The 15934-nt window shown below is 45.6% G+C and overlaps 1 protein-coding gene across 1 annotated transcript in view; it reads left to right on the top strand.

The window, feature by feature from the left end:
• Positions 1 to 2219: 2219 nt before the first annotated feature.
• Positions 2220 to 15934, top strand: part of GNA12 (G protein subunit alpha 12) — a 40098-nt gene continuing 26383 nt past the window's right edge. Inside the window, exons 1-2 of the mRNA XM_058815667.1 lie at positions 2220 to 2566; positions 13826 to 14041. Of these exons, the coding sequence (XP_058671650.1) occupies positions 2246 to 2566; positions 13826 to 14041 (537 nt within the window). The 5' untranslated portion in view covers positions 2220 to 2245. The remainder of the gene's footprint in view (positions 2567 to 13825; positions 14042 to 15934) is intronic.

Below are 15934 nucleotides of genomic sequence, written 5' to 3'. Positions count from 1 at the left end.
GGCACAGACAAAGCCAGAGGGGCAGGAGAAACCGAGCTCATCAGAAAACGCCAATCTGGGCCCTGCACAGCTCCTGATTTCCAGGCAGCTTAACATCTGTGGATGCCAGCGGGAGCCCTGAGTGCTCAGCTGTTGCGAAAATCAGAGATCGGGGGTTCGGGTTGGCTTGTTTGTCTCCATCCCACCGCTGTGGCTGGGCTCTGGCGGGGCAATCATGACATCCAGTGGGCAACTCCTGAACTACAGCAGCTTTTTATGGGGAATGAGCCGCTCCTGAGGCTCAAACTGCAAAAGAAGGGTAAAATCAATGGAAGGGGAGCTGTTCAAGAAGCTTCTGTAGGGAACGGCTCAGGACTAAGAGGTTTGTGCTGGTCTCCTGAAATCTGCAGTGTCTAAATGTAGTTTGAAATGTCACTTCTTGCCCGGGAGAAAAACACTCGGACTTGGGGGAAGAGTTGACATCTGAGTGGGATTAATCCTCACCTCCATTAAATGTTTTCTGTAATTTTTTTACTTTAAATCTGTGACTCTGACCTTTTAAGATGTCTCAATGCCTATAAGGAGGCTGGAGAGGAACTTTTGACGGGGTGGTGACAGGACAAGGGGGAATGGCCTTAAGCTGAAGAGAGATTAATTTAATTTGGATATTAGGAAGAAATTGTTCCCTGTGACAGTGGGGAGGCCCTGGCACAGGTTTCCCAGAGAAGCTGTGGCTACTCCAGCCCTGGAAGTGTCCAAGGTCAGATTAGACAAGGCTTGGAGCAATCTGGGATAGTGGAAGGTGTCCCTGCCATGGCAGGGGGTGGAACAAGATGAGCTTTAAGGTCCTTTCCAACTCAAACCAGCCTGGGACTCAGCATCCTTAATATTGATGAAATCCCAGTCATTCTAGTAGTTTCCCTCATCTCTCTATTCTTGTGTCCCGTGTTTGGAATAGGCCTGGGGAGGATAAACAACTTAAACTGAATAGATGTTTATGCCATAAATACTTGTAAGCACAGACAGAAGTGATGCAGAAAGGACAAATAATCTCATAGAACTGAGAACATGTGCCTGTCTTTTATGATTTCATTCTGCAGCCAGAAGGTCTGAGATCCCAGCCACTGCTCGCTGATCCCACACCAGCTGCTTCCCAAAATGGTTTTTTCCCTCCAGTACCTAATCACGAGACCGAGGGGGATTTTCTTTCAAAGGTGTACTTTGATACTTTAATCCCCACCTCGGCAGCAGTGGGGCCTGGATCGGTGCAGTGTTTGTGAGGAGTTACCCCGATGGCAGCAGGGAATGGAGCACCCAGGGCAGGCCCAGGGCAGCAGGCTCAGCCTGGGCCAGATCCACCGGGATCAGCTCCTGGGGGCAGCCGGGGCTGGGGGGACAAATCCCTGTGCATTTAATCTGGCTGAGCAAGGATCTGCGGATACTGCAGTGCTATGGAGGTGTGTTCCCTGATGACGTCAGCGATGACACTTTTTTACGTCACTGCATGTTGTCTGGTGAGATCAAACCCCGCTGGGTTCTGACCCACACGTTACAAACAGCGCCTCGGTACCGCCGGCTCGGGACTCCAAGGGCCCGCCCAGGCCCCGCAGCAGCGGCTCCGCCTGACGTCATCCCGTACGCGGCGTGACGTCACTCCATATCCCGTGTTGTTGGCGTGACGTCACGCCACGGGCGGTGCGCCCACCACCCAGGCCTCGCCCTCGGCAGCGAGGCCACGCCCTCTCGCTGCTGATTGGTGCTCGCGTTCCTGTCCCCGCCTCCTCCCGGCACTGCCCGCCCTGAGTCGCGTCGCCCGTTTGGTCCCGCCCCGCATGCCGGTTCATCCAATTGGAGAACGGATGCGTTGAGCGACAGCGCTACCGCCCAATGAAGGCGGCGCGGGCTCCTCCCCGCGCGGGCGGCAGCGCTCAGGGCAAGGGGCCGGGGCCGCGTGTCCCCCGCCCGCCGCGGCACCGCCGCGACCCCGCGCCGAGGGCTCCGGGCGCCTCCCGCCGCCCCCGGCCCCGCGCAGCCCCCTCGGAGCGGCCGCGCCCCCTCCCCGGGCAGGGCCTGCGGGCCGCGCCCCGCCGTCCGCACCCCTCCCCCGGCCGAGCCGGAGCGAGGAATGGGCGGTCCCGGCCCGTAGCCCCCGGCTGCGGCTGCTCCTCCTCCCGGTCGCAGCGTCTCGGCGGCCTCCGCCCGATGCTGGCGGAGCTCGGGGTCTCGGCGGCGGCGTTGTGAGCGCTCCGGCCGGGCCGCCGCCGCCATGTCCGGCGTGGTGCGCACCCTGAGCCGCTGCCTGCTGCCGGCCGAGGCCGCGGGCCGCGCCGGGGAGCAGCCGCGGAGGGACGGCAAGGAGCGGAGCCGCGATGCCGAGCGGGAGGCGCGGCGGCGCAGCCGGGAGATCGACGCGATGCTGGCCCGGGAGCGGCGCGCCGTGCGCCGCCTCGTCAAGATCCTGCTGCTGGGCGCCGGCGAGAGCGGCAAGTCCACCTTCCTCAAGCAGATGCGGATCATCCACGGCCGCGAGTTCGACCAGAAGGCGCTGCTGGAGTTCCGGGCCACCATCTACGAGAACATCCTCAAGGTGAGGGGCGGCCGAGGGGAGGGGGCTGGAGGCCGTCACATCCCGCAGCGCCGTCGGGAAGGGATGTGAGGGCTCGGCCGGGCGGCGGCTGCGCCCCCCGCCTGCCCCGCCGCGGCTCCCGGTGCTCCGTGAGGGGCTCGGGGCAGGTGTTTGGGAGGGCGGGCACCTCTGGGCTGCGGGGGCCCGGGCAATGCGGGTTCCGGCGTTTCCCGGCTGAAAGCTTCCGTGAAAAAGGCTCCAAGGAAATTTCCCTGCAAAGGGGATTGAGAAAAGCTTTGTGGAAACGCAGAGGAAAGAGGATATAGGTGTGGCCTGCCTTCTGGAAAAAACATTATGAGAGCATCCTCGAAGTCGGAATTGGAGAAACTTCAAGGTTTGAAGAAATGAGGAGGGATTTCTCTGCTTTTGCGGAGTATCTATCCCTACTCTGTGCACCTGGAGGTGGGACAAGAAAGGACTCCTGGTACAGATGTTATGGCTGCCAGTGGTTGTTACTTACTTGGCGCATCTTTAGAAATGCGGAGCGTAGGCCCGCAGAGTTGGGCACTGTGGGGTGTTCCCAAACCTGGAGCTGAAATGGAAGTAACTCTGGTTTGGTGCCTTTGCAGGAAAGTTTTCTTTCAGTGTGTGTGCAGGTTTTATACTGCTGGCAGTGTTTTTCTCTGTTGACTGGAGACTGTAAAAGCTGCTGGTAGATCCTTTGGTGTACAGACCAATATTTCCCTAAGTAAGGAAAACCAACCTTGACAAATACTGCTCCTTTCAGGGATACAAGACTTGATGTCCTCTGCAGGTAGAAGTAATCACATTTTAGAAGATACATAAAAAGCTCACTCAGGAGTGTTTCTCTCTTCATCTTCATAATCTTTCCCTTAAAGAAATGCTGCTTTCCTGCCTATATTTTTCTGTAGGACCGTCACCATTCTTTTGTGGGCATGGATTTGTGAGGCTTTGTGAGATTTCATAGAAAGTTAAAGGAAAGGGAACTGTGCAAGTTAAAGATAACGAGTTACTTTTGAGTTTCCAGGTTCGTGTTTAAATAGAAGCTTTATGTGCACTTAATAAGTGCACGCATACAATGACTCTTGTTTTTAAGAATGCTGCTATTCCATAAAGGGCTTTCACTTCTGTTAATGAACAGGAAAATTGTTGTCTAATTTTCTTTTCCTCTTTTTTGTCCATTTTCAGGCTGGAGCCCATTAACTGCAAGAAAGTTGAAATTCAGAAGCTTCTCTCTGATTGTAGTTGTGTGAGCAAAGAGAGTGTTATGATTTTTTAAATCTGTATTTCTAGAAATAAGGAGTCTTATTCTAGGTCTTAATGCTTATTGTGGTCCTGTCAGTGATTTATTTTTTGCTGCTGCTAATTTCAAGTGGTAGGAGAAGCTTTTAGGGAAGCAGTTTGTGAAAATGGAAAAATCTGAGACTCGTTCCTCTTGAAGTTGTCTAAGCAGTAGCAGTTATGGTAAAATGATGTAATATTTTATGTATGCAGAAGGTGTAGAGCTTTCAGCAGTAGAACTTGGTGTGCTTTGGAAAGAAAAGTGTCTCCTCCTTGTAGTAGGGGAGGCAGAATCACACACTTGAAACACTCCTGGGTAGATTTGCAGAATTCAGAGTAGAATCCTGGTCCTCCAGATAGCAGTCAGGTGTTCTGATAGTTAACAGCGCTTCTTGGACTATGTCAGTTGAACCTTTTAAACTCTTCTAATCCTGAAAATAAAATTTGGAAGTAGCTTTAAAGTGGGTTAATGTGGTTCAGCAGATTGATTGCCCTTTTGGCCTTGCAGGTGGTGAATTGGGAGTGTTAAGGTTAGGTTGGAGTTCTCCTTTGGGTCCTTCTTGCTTCTCCAGATAACACAGGTGGCTCTTGTATACAATAATACAATTTATACTCCCCCATATGTTTTTGGGGAATGGCTTGGGAATAGTCACTCTGAAGGAGGAAGGAGGAAGAGCAAACATGAGCTAGAAGAGTTTTCTGGTGGGAAGGCAGTAGATGTTTTGTTTGCATTTTTGCTCATCTGAGAGAAACCTGATAACACCTTGATATTTTGCCATAATCATCAGGAAGAAATCAGGACAGAATAATGGCTTTCAAAACAGAGATTGTCTGTCAGTGCTTTTATTTTGGGATAATTGTGTAGTACTCTGTTGCATTAAACGTGGATAAACATCCAGTGTTTAAAGTAAGCTTATTTAGCTTCTTTGACAGTGTAAATTGTCAAGTGCACGCAATTGCTGCTCTTTCTGTACCAGTGTTTAGACTACAGGTCCTTTTCACTTTTTTCAGGAAGTTCAATGATCACTGGCAAAGACTTAATGAAGCCAAGATCCCCATGTGTTTAACTGGCAATAAAAGGTCTCAGATGAAATTTTAGTACTATATGTGGACAATGTGAAGTGGAAATGATCCTATCAAATAGCATTTAAATCTGTGTGACATTGTCAATACAGCTGCAGCAACCTTAGCCCTTTTTCCACACAGTGCTCAGCATGGTCAGACAATGGTCCCCCTAAGCTTCTGCAACACTGAGATCTGAGTTAGAAATGCAGTGTAAATCTCTGGGATTAAATGGTCAATTTTCATTTCCCAGCCATGACTAAACTCCTCTTAAGGAGGAGCATTCCTGCTCTTGTAACAGGGCTGGATATTTCTGAAATGCTTGTTGCAGTGGTGTTTAGGCAACTGTACAGCTTATGGAGAATGAAGAAACTGCTTCAGAGAACACAATGTGAAACCTCTCTGCAAATAACAGTGCTAAGTATGAATTGACATTAGTGTCAGCTTCCACTTTATTTTCAGTTTTCACCTTCTTGCCTTTCTGATATCTTCTTAATGCAGAGTTCTTTGCTTACCCTGTTCTCTCTGGTTCTCATCTCCCATTTTGGGGAAACCCTAGTCAGAAACAAAATGCTGAAGCAAAATAAACCTATGATACAGAATTTACTTTTCCATTTACTACAGGTGATGGTTCAGGCCTTGCTAGCTTTTTCTGGCATTTGTGGGATGGTATTCAAATACAGGAGTTTTGCTTTGGTTGAAGGTAAATAGTCATCGGTTAACTCAGGTTTTGCTTGTTAATCGAGGCTAAGTTTCAAAGTAACTTTTTGGAACTTTTTGATGATTGAAGTGAAAAGCAGTAGTGTTAATGTTCTGGTATGAGTACACAGGCTTCAGGACTTCAGCACACCCACCTGGAAAAGGAAAGTGCACAGGACAGGGCTGTCTGCCTGCCCAGGCCTGAATTTTAAGGTGACTCCTGGCTATGTTGGAAAACTGTCATGTACCTTAAGTTTTAAATCTAAGCAATGTTTGGTGGCATTACAGACTATTTTGATGCTTTTTGACTGTAGCTACAGGAATTTTCTGGTGCCTTCCATCCAAAACAGATGGGTTGGTGTTGCTACTTTATTTGCTTCCTTTGATAAAAGTTAAAGAGCTCAGACACTCAACGGGTCACAACTCTGATGTTCCTTGTCTAAATGTTTTTTTTGTTTCAAGTATGTGAATATCATGCTGCTTAAAAAAACCCGGTTTAGTTGCATAAGAAAATAATTACAGCAATCTACAAGCACCAGAGTGGTACTTGCACCAGCTTGTTTAGGAGATTTTGATCTGAAGAGAGAAAAAGTTCAGCTTTTAGAAGCCTGAAGTATAATCTGTTGAGCTCTTTTGGTAATGTTAGTTTTCCTGTTGAGAATGGAAATAGCAGCTCAAGGTTTCAGTAGATCCAGGAGTGTTTTCTTCTTGTTTGTGGCCTGAAGTGTAGTGATTGACTAAGGAATTAAAAGCCTGGAATTGCAGAGGGAAGGACTACACAGGAAATTACATGTGATCATTTGAGAGCTCTGAGTGGGGAAAAAACAAGGGAAGATTCTGAACATGTAAAATCTTTGAGGAACAATCCTTTGGGACTTTTGAGTGCAGCTGCAATACACGAGGGGATACCTGACAGCATTTCTCCTTGACAGCTCCATGACAGGAGTATGAGTGGCAGCTAAGTGAAATAAGTGGCTTGTGCTGAAGGCAGCTTTAAGAACTTCAGACTTCTGCAATTAATACTAAACCTGGGCTGTTGCTGGGACTCAGTGTACCTTGAATGTACCTAAATTGTGTTTATGGTGGCTCAAGTAAGGTTGTACCTCCTGTCACCAACAAACAAACCAAGAAAACTCTTTTGCAACTTTCAAGTTGCAGCCAGGTACAGATAGAAACTCTGGCACGTGGAAACAGATTATTCCTCAGTTTGTTTGGGAGCTGCACTTGCAAGTGCCCAAGTTACTCATTTATAATGTAAGCCTGTTTATTACAGTGGCCTACAAACTCAGGGGAAATACAGCAGGTTACTCTTTAAATTGCCTTGACTCCAGCTTCCCTGGGTTTGCATGCAAATGGGTTTGGAAGCCCATTAGGAGGTGATGATGGTCACACTCCAGCTGCTGCTGCAGAGCTGGGATCCAGCTGTTGGAGGAGTTGGTCTCAGGACTGTGTCAGTCTCCTTTCTGCTGGAACAGCTTCTTTTCATAGGAATGACAAGGAGAGCATAGGAGCTGTGGTAAAGTAGAATCTTTAAATTCAATATAGAAGTGCTAAAGTTCTGTACTAGAACAGTTTTAATTCTGATTATCTTTATTCTGAGCTTATTTTATTAAGAAAAATAATATTCACTAGTTTATATAGAAAAGACAAAAAACCCCGATGAATCTTGCTGATCTTGTTGTTCCAGGTTCATTTTATCAATGAATTTCTTACTAACTTCCAGTTGGTGTATTTCCTATGTCTTAAATATAAATTCCATCAACTCTGGTGCTCCCTTTGCATTTGGGGTGTCTCTTGGTTGGGTTGGGAGACAGCAATCTCTCTTTGTCATGGCAGATACTGGAAGAGGAGTAATGGTCAGTAGTAAATGATAAATATTCATAGCAGTTCCAAAATGGAGCTCACAATGCTCTGGTGATGTAGTCATTAGTATTGCAGAACATGACTTATCCCTGGAGACTGCAGGCACATACTTTGATGTCTTGCAGACAAAAGTTTAGTCACTGAAGTGACTAAATTTGGGAGCTTACTCCCAACTTATTCACTTGCTTAGTTTTATAATTAACTTGGAAACGGTATTGGCAACAAAAAATTAGCAAATTGTCCTGTATAAATGTTTACAGGAAAACTTTGGAGCAAGCTCTAGTTTATTTTGTCTGGAAAAATAAGTTCAATGCAAATTGCAACAAGGAAAAAGCTGCAAGGATTTGGAGGCTGCAGAGTTTCCAAATGAGTTTCCAGCCTTTGCCTGGGATTTTTCAGCCCAGTGAAGGTCAGGAGCTGGTCCAGCCTGGCACTGAATGTGCTGGGTACTGAACCCATGAGGGCAGCATGGCAGGGATACCCCTGGGATGTCTCCTGTACTGAAAGCATGAACTAACTGTGAGCTGGTATTGGTGGGATGCTCTCAGGGCAAGGAGGAAGCTACTGATACAAGTCTGAAAGCATTAACTGAGAACTTTTTGTGAGGTCCTGAACGTCATCTCTGAGGTCATCATCTCTTCCCTGTGCTGTTACAAGTAAAGTTTGCAGTGGGTATTTTCCTTCTGCTGCATTTATCGTCATTTCGCTGGGCTCACTCAAACACAAGGACTCTTTTCAGAGTTTCCAGACAAGCAGACATCACTGCTGCTCCCAATCCAGAGACTCAGTGGCTAATCCAAATGTTTTTTAATATTTGTGTTCCTGTGGACTAGGTAAATGACACTTCCCCTTTGTTACATTTTTCATTTGTATGCTGGCCTGGAAGGTCGGTCACCTCGGCTGTTTACCTTGCTCTCACCTGGGTGCTACTGGAATATGTGAGTGGTGAAGGACTGCAGAACTGGGGAGCCTTCTTGTTGTCTAACTGGGCCAACTGGTGCTGCTCCCACCCCTACCCTTGTGTGTGTCTCACCTCACAGCAAACTAATACAGCCAGTGGAAATCACTTTTTTGTGTGAGTAGCCAGGTTCTTGGTGATGTTTGCTCACTGGATTGTGGGCTCAGGCAAATGACAAACCTATCAAACAGAAAAGGGTGGAACTCCACTGCCAGGAAAGATGCTCCTTTTGATGGTACCTCATTTTTTGGCTGTTCTGTAATGTGAAACCTTTTCCTGAATGACATTGGGTTCTCTACTCCTGCTTGGCATAATGCTTCAAGGACAGAGATCAAAGAAAAACTCTGTTAATGCTTTTATGATAGTGTGCTGTAAAAATCTGATTGTCTTGCTGACACTCTGTTTGTAGTAGGTCACTTCTCTGCAGTGCTCAGACAGCAATTTACAAACAGTGCATATGATTATATTTGCTAACACTGACAACTTTATTTTTAAAAACTGTGCAGCTGGACCTGTGTTCCTCATCACCTTGTATTGTTCCTCTGGCTCCACAGAATATCTGTGGGCTGAGGTGGGAGCAATCCTGTTGGCAGCAGCTCTGATATAGATTGGTCTCTGTGAGATGAGATCCCCAGACTTCTGCCAGTTCCTTGTCAACAGCAGAGAGGAAAAACACTCGTAGGAAACAGGCTGGGCTCTGCCTGTGCCTGCAGTGTTCCTGCTGGTTTGCAGCCCTAGGAGAAGACAGCAGTGCCTGCTGGCTGTGACCTGGAGCCCCCAGGGAGGGCTCAGCACCTCTCTCAGGACAGTAAAGTCCATAACTGATATGTAGATGATGGAGATCTTGGGCATTGCTGTGAGGTTGAGCAGTGTATTAATGGTAAATAGTAAAAAGTAGCTGCTGTAGTATCTCATGTGTAACAGTTACTCTGTTGTCTGTGCTCTCTTACTCAGTAGTAATTCTCTAAAATTATTTGAGAAGATGCGCTGTAAGAAACTCTTCTATTTGTAACAAACTCTCTACTTGCAGGTTCTCTCTAGACCCTGAATCAGGATTTTGATCACTTGACTGCATGGAAGAATCTGGCCTTGCCTATGAGCAAGTGCTCCCCAACCTGTTGTGCCAATTTTATGTTTGGTGCTTTACTGAGGGGTGTTCACTTGGCCTCTGAGTTGGTCCATCTGGTGAAAGGTGTGAGGTTTTAGGGATAATGAATCCTTCAAGTACTGGAGCATATGAATAATTTAAAAAGTGAGTGTTGTGTTTTATGTAGCAGTGTAACTACAGATGTAAGATGTGCTTAAATCATGCTGCTCTTTAAATACTGCAAACATCTCTGGCTTCAAATTAGCTCATGATAACCTTTCTAATAATTCCCACAAATTCATTTAAATATTATTGAAAAATACAAGAAAACCTGGATTTTTTTTCAAAGCTAGAATGCTCTCAAAAATAAAGGAGAAAAACTTCATTTGAGCCAGTTCTAGTAATGAGCATTTGTGTAAATGCTCATAAAACCTTCCTGCTGGTGAGCAGCAAACGTGCTCCAGACAGCTGTGCTGTGTCAGGCTGAGGAGCTCAGCCTTTGTGTGTGACCTGGAAAAACAGCCCACAACCAAAATGGGGTACGAGCTCCAGGCAATGTGATCCTTTGGTTGCTCTCCCAGTTATTGGCAGCCTTTGGTTTAGGAAACTCCCTGAGCCAGGATTTGCATCTGGAATGTAATGGAATAGTCCTCTCTGGACTTTGCTTCCATCTATTCTTCTTCATGGCTCTTGGAGTCCATTTGTGCTTCTGGCCAACATCCTGTGCAAGTGCATTTGGCTGGCTGGGGGTGTCAGGTTTGGAGTTTGAGCTGTGTGATAACTCATATTTGTCTAGCAAGGGGAAGGAGAAAAATAGTCTTTGTCTATTCCCTTTCTGCAAGTGGTTTGTGATTTTTTTAGATTTCTTGTGTGTTATGCCTTAGCTGTCTTTTCAAATCTATGGATTGCTATAGTTAGCACTTCCTTCTGTATAAGATGTGCTGCTTCATGAGCTAGATCTCATCACACTCTTGTTACACCATTTTTTCTTCTACCCTGATTCCATTCAGGTCTTGTGCATGCCAGGGATTTATGCAGTGACTTGAATATATTAAAAATTATTAAGAAAGGAATGGAACAGAGAATTTCCTATTTTTTTCCTCCCTAGCTGGTGCTTCCATTATGCTGCTGGTTTTCTATCTTCTAATGCCTGACACTCTCCTTAGCTGTGACTTTTAATTCTTTCCATCTATGCTTATTCTGGGTGCTGCTTTAACTGCAGCACGAAAGCCTTAAATCACTTGAAGTGTTCAGAAGTTTGTTTCCCATCTAAACTTGTTGCTTCATTTTTTTCTGTAGCCCAAATTTGAAAACAGAATGGTAGTTGATGGTGTTCAGCCCTGTGAATGAAAGAGTGAATTGACATTTTCTATAGTCACAGAAAATCAGAAAAACTGTCAGGAAAGGGGTAGGAAAAGTCTTTCTTGTATTTCCAGTAAGTGGAAACCTTTCCATGGTGACTTGCTGTGCAGATTAATGAGGCAGGGATTATCAGATGCTCAGTGAGCTTGCAAAATACAGTGTTACCAGTAAGTCTGAGATGTGAGAAGAGGAATACACAGGATCTAAATTTAGTGATTGCTCTGTTTCTTCTCATCTTTCTGACATCTGTTTGTAGCATTTATGGAACTGTTTTGTGGAGATGGAGAAATGTTAAGTTTAGATTCACTTTACTGGGGATTTTGCTGAGTCACACATTTAACTGCTAAGAGTTGGGTGGAAAAAACATTGATTGTTTTGCTCATTATGTGAAGCTTTCATTCCTGATGTGTTTTAGAGACACATGTTGAAGCAGATGTGTTCTAAAAATTTGGAGAGATGCTGTGGGTGTGCATAGGACAGCATTCCTGCTAGTTTCTATCCTGTATTTTTATTTCCTTCATGCAGTGTGTGTCTGTTTGTCAGTGCTGATGTCCCACTACTGAATCACTTTGTCCCAGATCAGGCTCTGCATGTGACTTGGTGGCAACATCTGGAACAGTCAGAGCAATGCTGATGCCACGTGCTGCCCATGGGTGACCTTACACTTAATCCACTCCCACAGGCTCTGTGGGACCCAACTTTAGTTCCTTTTTTTCCTCAGGGAGGGTCAAACCTGCATTTCCAATGAGCAGCAGATAAGTGACTATTCCAGGACTGGAGCAGTCTGCACACTCTTGATTGAAACTGTTCTGTGGTTTTCTCTACACAAATAATGAAACTTTCTCTAACAACAAACAGCCTCTTGAGAACCTCTGTGTCTCCAGGAGGAGCAGGGGAAGTCAGAGCAGCAGTGTGGGGAAATGCACTTGGACTGAGGTCCCAGAGCTCTCTGATCCAGGCAGGAGTTGTGCAGGCCTGCTGGCACCCCTTTGAGATGCTGTGCAGTTGCTGTGAGCTGGAGAAGGGTTAAACCAGCCCCAGGAAGGTCAGAGCTGTGTGGGCTGGGAGCTCTGTGCAGGGGACAGGGCAGGGAGGGGACAGGGTGACCCACAGGGGATGGATGTAGCCCTTGGGGACGTGGTGATCACTGTCCCACGCTGTGCTGATTAACCATTTCATACACAACAGTTCTCACTGAGCACTGGCATCAGACAGCCAGGAATAACCCTGTCCTGCTGCTCTCAGTCACCACAATCCTCTGGAAGAATCTCCCAAGTCCTTAACTGGGCATGGTGGGGAGCTGACCCTGCCTTGCAGTTGCAGCCAAGTTGGGAGTGTGTGCAAGGGATGGTCTGCAAAAGTGTGTGAAGCTGTGAGATGTCCTGGAGGCATCTGCAATTCAGAGACAGAGCCTTATAAGTGAGTTTTTCATGCTTCTGTTTGCTATGCCCTCCAAATAACCATTGAAAGACTTTTGTTAATAAAGGGATCAACTCTGCAACTGGGAATGAGAGTTGGCTTTTAGTCTGTATGACAGTTACTAAATAGTTATGTCTGGAATTTAAAGCATCAGTTGGTAAATATGTTTGATTTTAGTCTTTTCATGGTATTGTGGAGATTCAGTCTCTACTTTATGAGAAGAAGTAACAATCAGTAGAGAATAATAAATATTTACATTTTTGGGAAGCTGCTCTTCAGGAGCACTGCTGGCTAGTGACAACCACGACACTTCACTTTTCCTTTCCTGTGACACTCCACTAAGTTGCTTCTCACTTCCCTCTCTAATCTTGGTTGCTGTTGGGAAGTTACTCTTGTTGTTGTTGTTGTTGTTGTGTGGTGCTGCTAAAGGACTGAAGAGCAGAAAAGTTCAAGTGTTAATAAAACATAGCATGCAGTCTTGATAGCTTAAAGTATGCAAAAAAAAGAGATCGGTGCAGTAATGTGGAGGCTCTTGTGAGTAGCTGTGGAAACAGAACTTCACTTTTGGAGATTTTTAAATTTTTTTTTTCATATCTCTAGAACCAAAGATCAAGAAAATAATCCAGTATAACCCAGAGATTTTACTTGTGAATTCAGTGGTCCTTGAGATGCTGAGTCACCATTAGCAGATCTGTCCATTACTGAAATGAGGCTCACTATTGAGAAATAGATATTGGCCATTGGAAGCTGTTTACTGCAGGTGAAGTTAGAGTCAAGACTGAAGTATCAAATTTCTTTAACCTCATGTGTTTGGCTTATTGCCATGAATATGAAATTAGGTTTCCGTAAAAACTGAAAAATGTGAAAAGAACCAGCTCAGTAATCTTGAATTGAATTTGAGAACTAGATTGCTTTGCTTGTAGATTTCTTTTCCAGTATTAGAGTAACAAAGCCTTCCTGTCACACACTTGCAAATGTGTGGCAAGTTCAAAAACTAAGCTGAGTCTCAGGGAAAACTGGATCTGCTTTCCTGAGCCTGGTACTTGGAATCTATGCAATGTCTTCAGTCCTGTGATGCTCTTCTGATCTCCCTAATGCTGGGATGTCCTTTTTGGTGTAAGAAACTCAAATGCAAGGGAAAAGATGGAAGAATATGGTTTCAGGCATGGTGTTACTTTTAAAACTACAGCTATAATGATCACACACCAGTTCCCAGACACTTTTCTTAATTCCCAGACACTTTTCATGCTCTCACTGATGTTTACTTTCATTATCTGTTGGTAGCACTGCTTGTTGCCATTAGCTGTTGCCACTAATACTTTTTCCACCTGGGGAAATATTTTGTGGCTAAATTGCTTACAGAAGCAGGCTCTATCTTACTTCTGTTGGAGATGTTGCAATAAACAATGGTTTTGCTTCTCTCTTTTTGAGTTCAGTCTCACCAGAACAGTGTCAAAAAAATAATCTTCAAGTACCTTCAAGTCCTTAATCTTTATTCACCGAGTCTTTTCTCTGAATGATTTTTTAGGGCTGCAGGGTTCTGGTTGATGCACGGGACAAGCTGGGGATCCCCTGGCAGTACACAGAGAATGAGAAGCATGGGATGTTCCTGATGGCCTTTGAGAACAAAGCTGGGATGCCCATCGAGCCTGCCACCTTCCAGCTCTACGTGCCTGCCCTGGCTGCTCTCTGGAGGGATTCAGGAATCAAGGAAGCCTTCAGCCGCCGCAGCGAGTACCAGCTGGTGAGTACACCCAGCTCCTGCCTGGGAGGAGACAAGTGCTGCACCATAAATCTCTCTTCAGCTCAAACACAGCTTGCTACGTGCAAGATGGAGCCACCCTGTTAGCTGTTTGTAGGAGTGCTGTAAATCTGAGCACTTCAGCAGCAGAAACAAGTGGTAATTGGAGCCAAACTTGAAAAACTACATGGCAGTAAGAGGGAGTGGAAAAGTGCACATGACTGGATAAACTGGAAGAGCAAGAGGAACCAAAAAAGGCAGGAATTGGTTGAACTAAAAATATTTTAGCAGCTCAGTAGGTCTGTTCATAGTAGGTCACTGATGAAGGCACACTTAATTTGTAACTTTCCAGTCCTGCCAGCTTGCACTATATTGATACTGGCAAACTTTTCCTGCATGCAGCTCTTTTGAAGTGAATGCTGCACCCATTCAGGCTGCTGCTCCCTGACTGTTTCTTTTCATCCTGATGTTTGCAAGTGAAACTTGGATAAGCAACTGAAAGATGACAGTGAGCATAAAAATGTGCTCTCTTCCCTGCTTTCTTGTTGTTAGCTCTTCATGCTCTTGTGCCAGAATAGCTGCACTTCTGGTATGGGATATGCTTCTGACAGCTGTTCATAATCCACTCCTTTTCCTTCATATGTACAAAATGGAGAGGATTTTTTTTTCCTACTCTTTTTCTTCCCTGTTCTGTGGAGCAAGGTACTGATTCAGACAGCCTGGTACCACAATTGTTATAATTGTTTAGTTAGAGGGATTAAAGGACAGAAACAGGGCTTTGTATGGTCTCCTTTAGACTCTTTTACAAAGGAAGTCAATACAGCTGAAGGAGAACTAGAGAAATTGGATTGTGAAATTCTGATTGTTCCCTCATGCTACTTCTCTGTGTGGTTCTCTGGTGTCTAGTGCTGTAGTTAAACTCGTGCTGCAGCCCTTAGCTACTCATCTGTCTCCACTAATAAGATGCCTGTTTGAGTCTTGGTGTTGCATATCTTTGAAATCTGTCTCTGAAGTATCATGAGACTGCCAAATAGGTAAAGAATAAATGAAATGAAGTAAAGCTGTCACAGGATGATGGGATAAACCTCACTTCCTTAGGCTAAAAATGAAACAATTTCCATGTTACAGCACTGGGGGTGGGGGGAAGGATGTGCAGGGGGAGAGAGGATGGATTAATTGTTCTATTATTCCTAGCATCTGTAGACACAGGCTTTGCTGTTCTAAGCACTGTAGAATAAAAAGATGGTTCGTGCCACAGGGAACTTGAATTTGCCATGAAACAACTGCTAAGAGAATCCAGTGTAGTAAGCAATAGTTGCATCAGCAGCCTGCTAAGATTGTTTGTTTTTTTCCCTGGGAAATTCTATGGTCAGGCATGTATTTTGTTTGTAGAGGGAGATTCAGATGGGGATCATGTGGGAGGTTCATTCCTGTGCTGGTTAGCAATAAAATAGTATCAAACTGGGGGGAAAAAAGTCCCATTTGTTGAATAAATTGTGTTCCAAAAGTAGCAGGCCTACCTCTGCATTCCCTGGCTTAGAGGATTAAACAGGAAATACCAAAAAAAAATAAAAAAGCCCCACAGAAACAAAGCAGAGAGGCATGCAAGGGATCATTTGAGAGGCTGTCATCTCCAACATCGTGCTGCAGTTCCAAGCTGCATCCTTTTGGATGCCCCTGGTGTCACCTGGGTGGTGTCACTGGGGCACCTGGAACTGCTGCAGGCACCAGGGATGATACCCTGTCAGTACTGCAGCCACCTGTGTCACACAAACTCTGTAACTCCATCCCAGTCCTGCACCTGTGGCACTGACAACATGAAAATCTGGGTGCTGTTATTTTATTGTGCAGGCTGCATCACCAGGGGATCAGAAAGTGCCTCACTTGTAACTAAAA

The sequence above is a fragment of the Ammospiza caudacuta genome, chromosome 17, assembly GCF_027887145.1.
Source record: "Ammospiza caudacuta isolate bAmmCau1 chromosome 17, bAmmCau1.pri, whole genome shotgun sequence".
In the NCBI taxonomy this organism is placed as follows: domain Eukaryota; kingdom Metazoa; phylum Chordata; class Aves; order Passeriformes; family Passerellidae; genus Ammospiza; species Ammospiza caudacuta.
The sequence above is the reverse complement of the archived record's forward strand: the minus strand, read 5'-3'. Positions and strand labels throughout refer to the sequence as shown.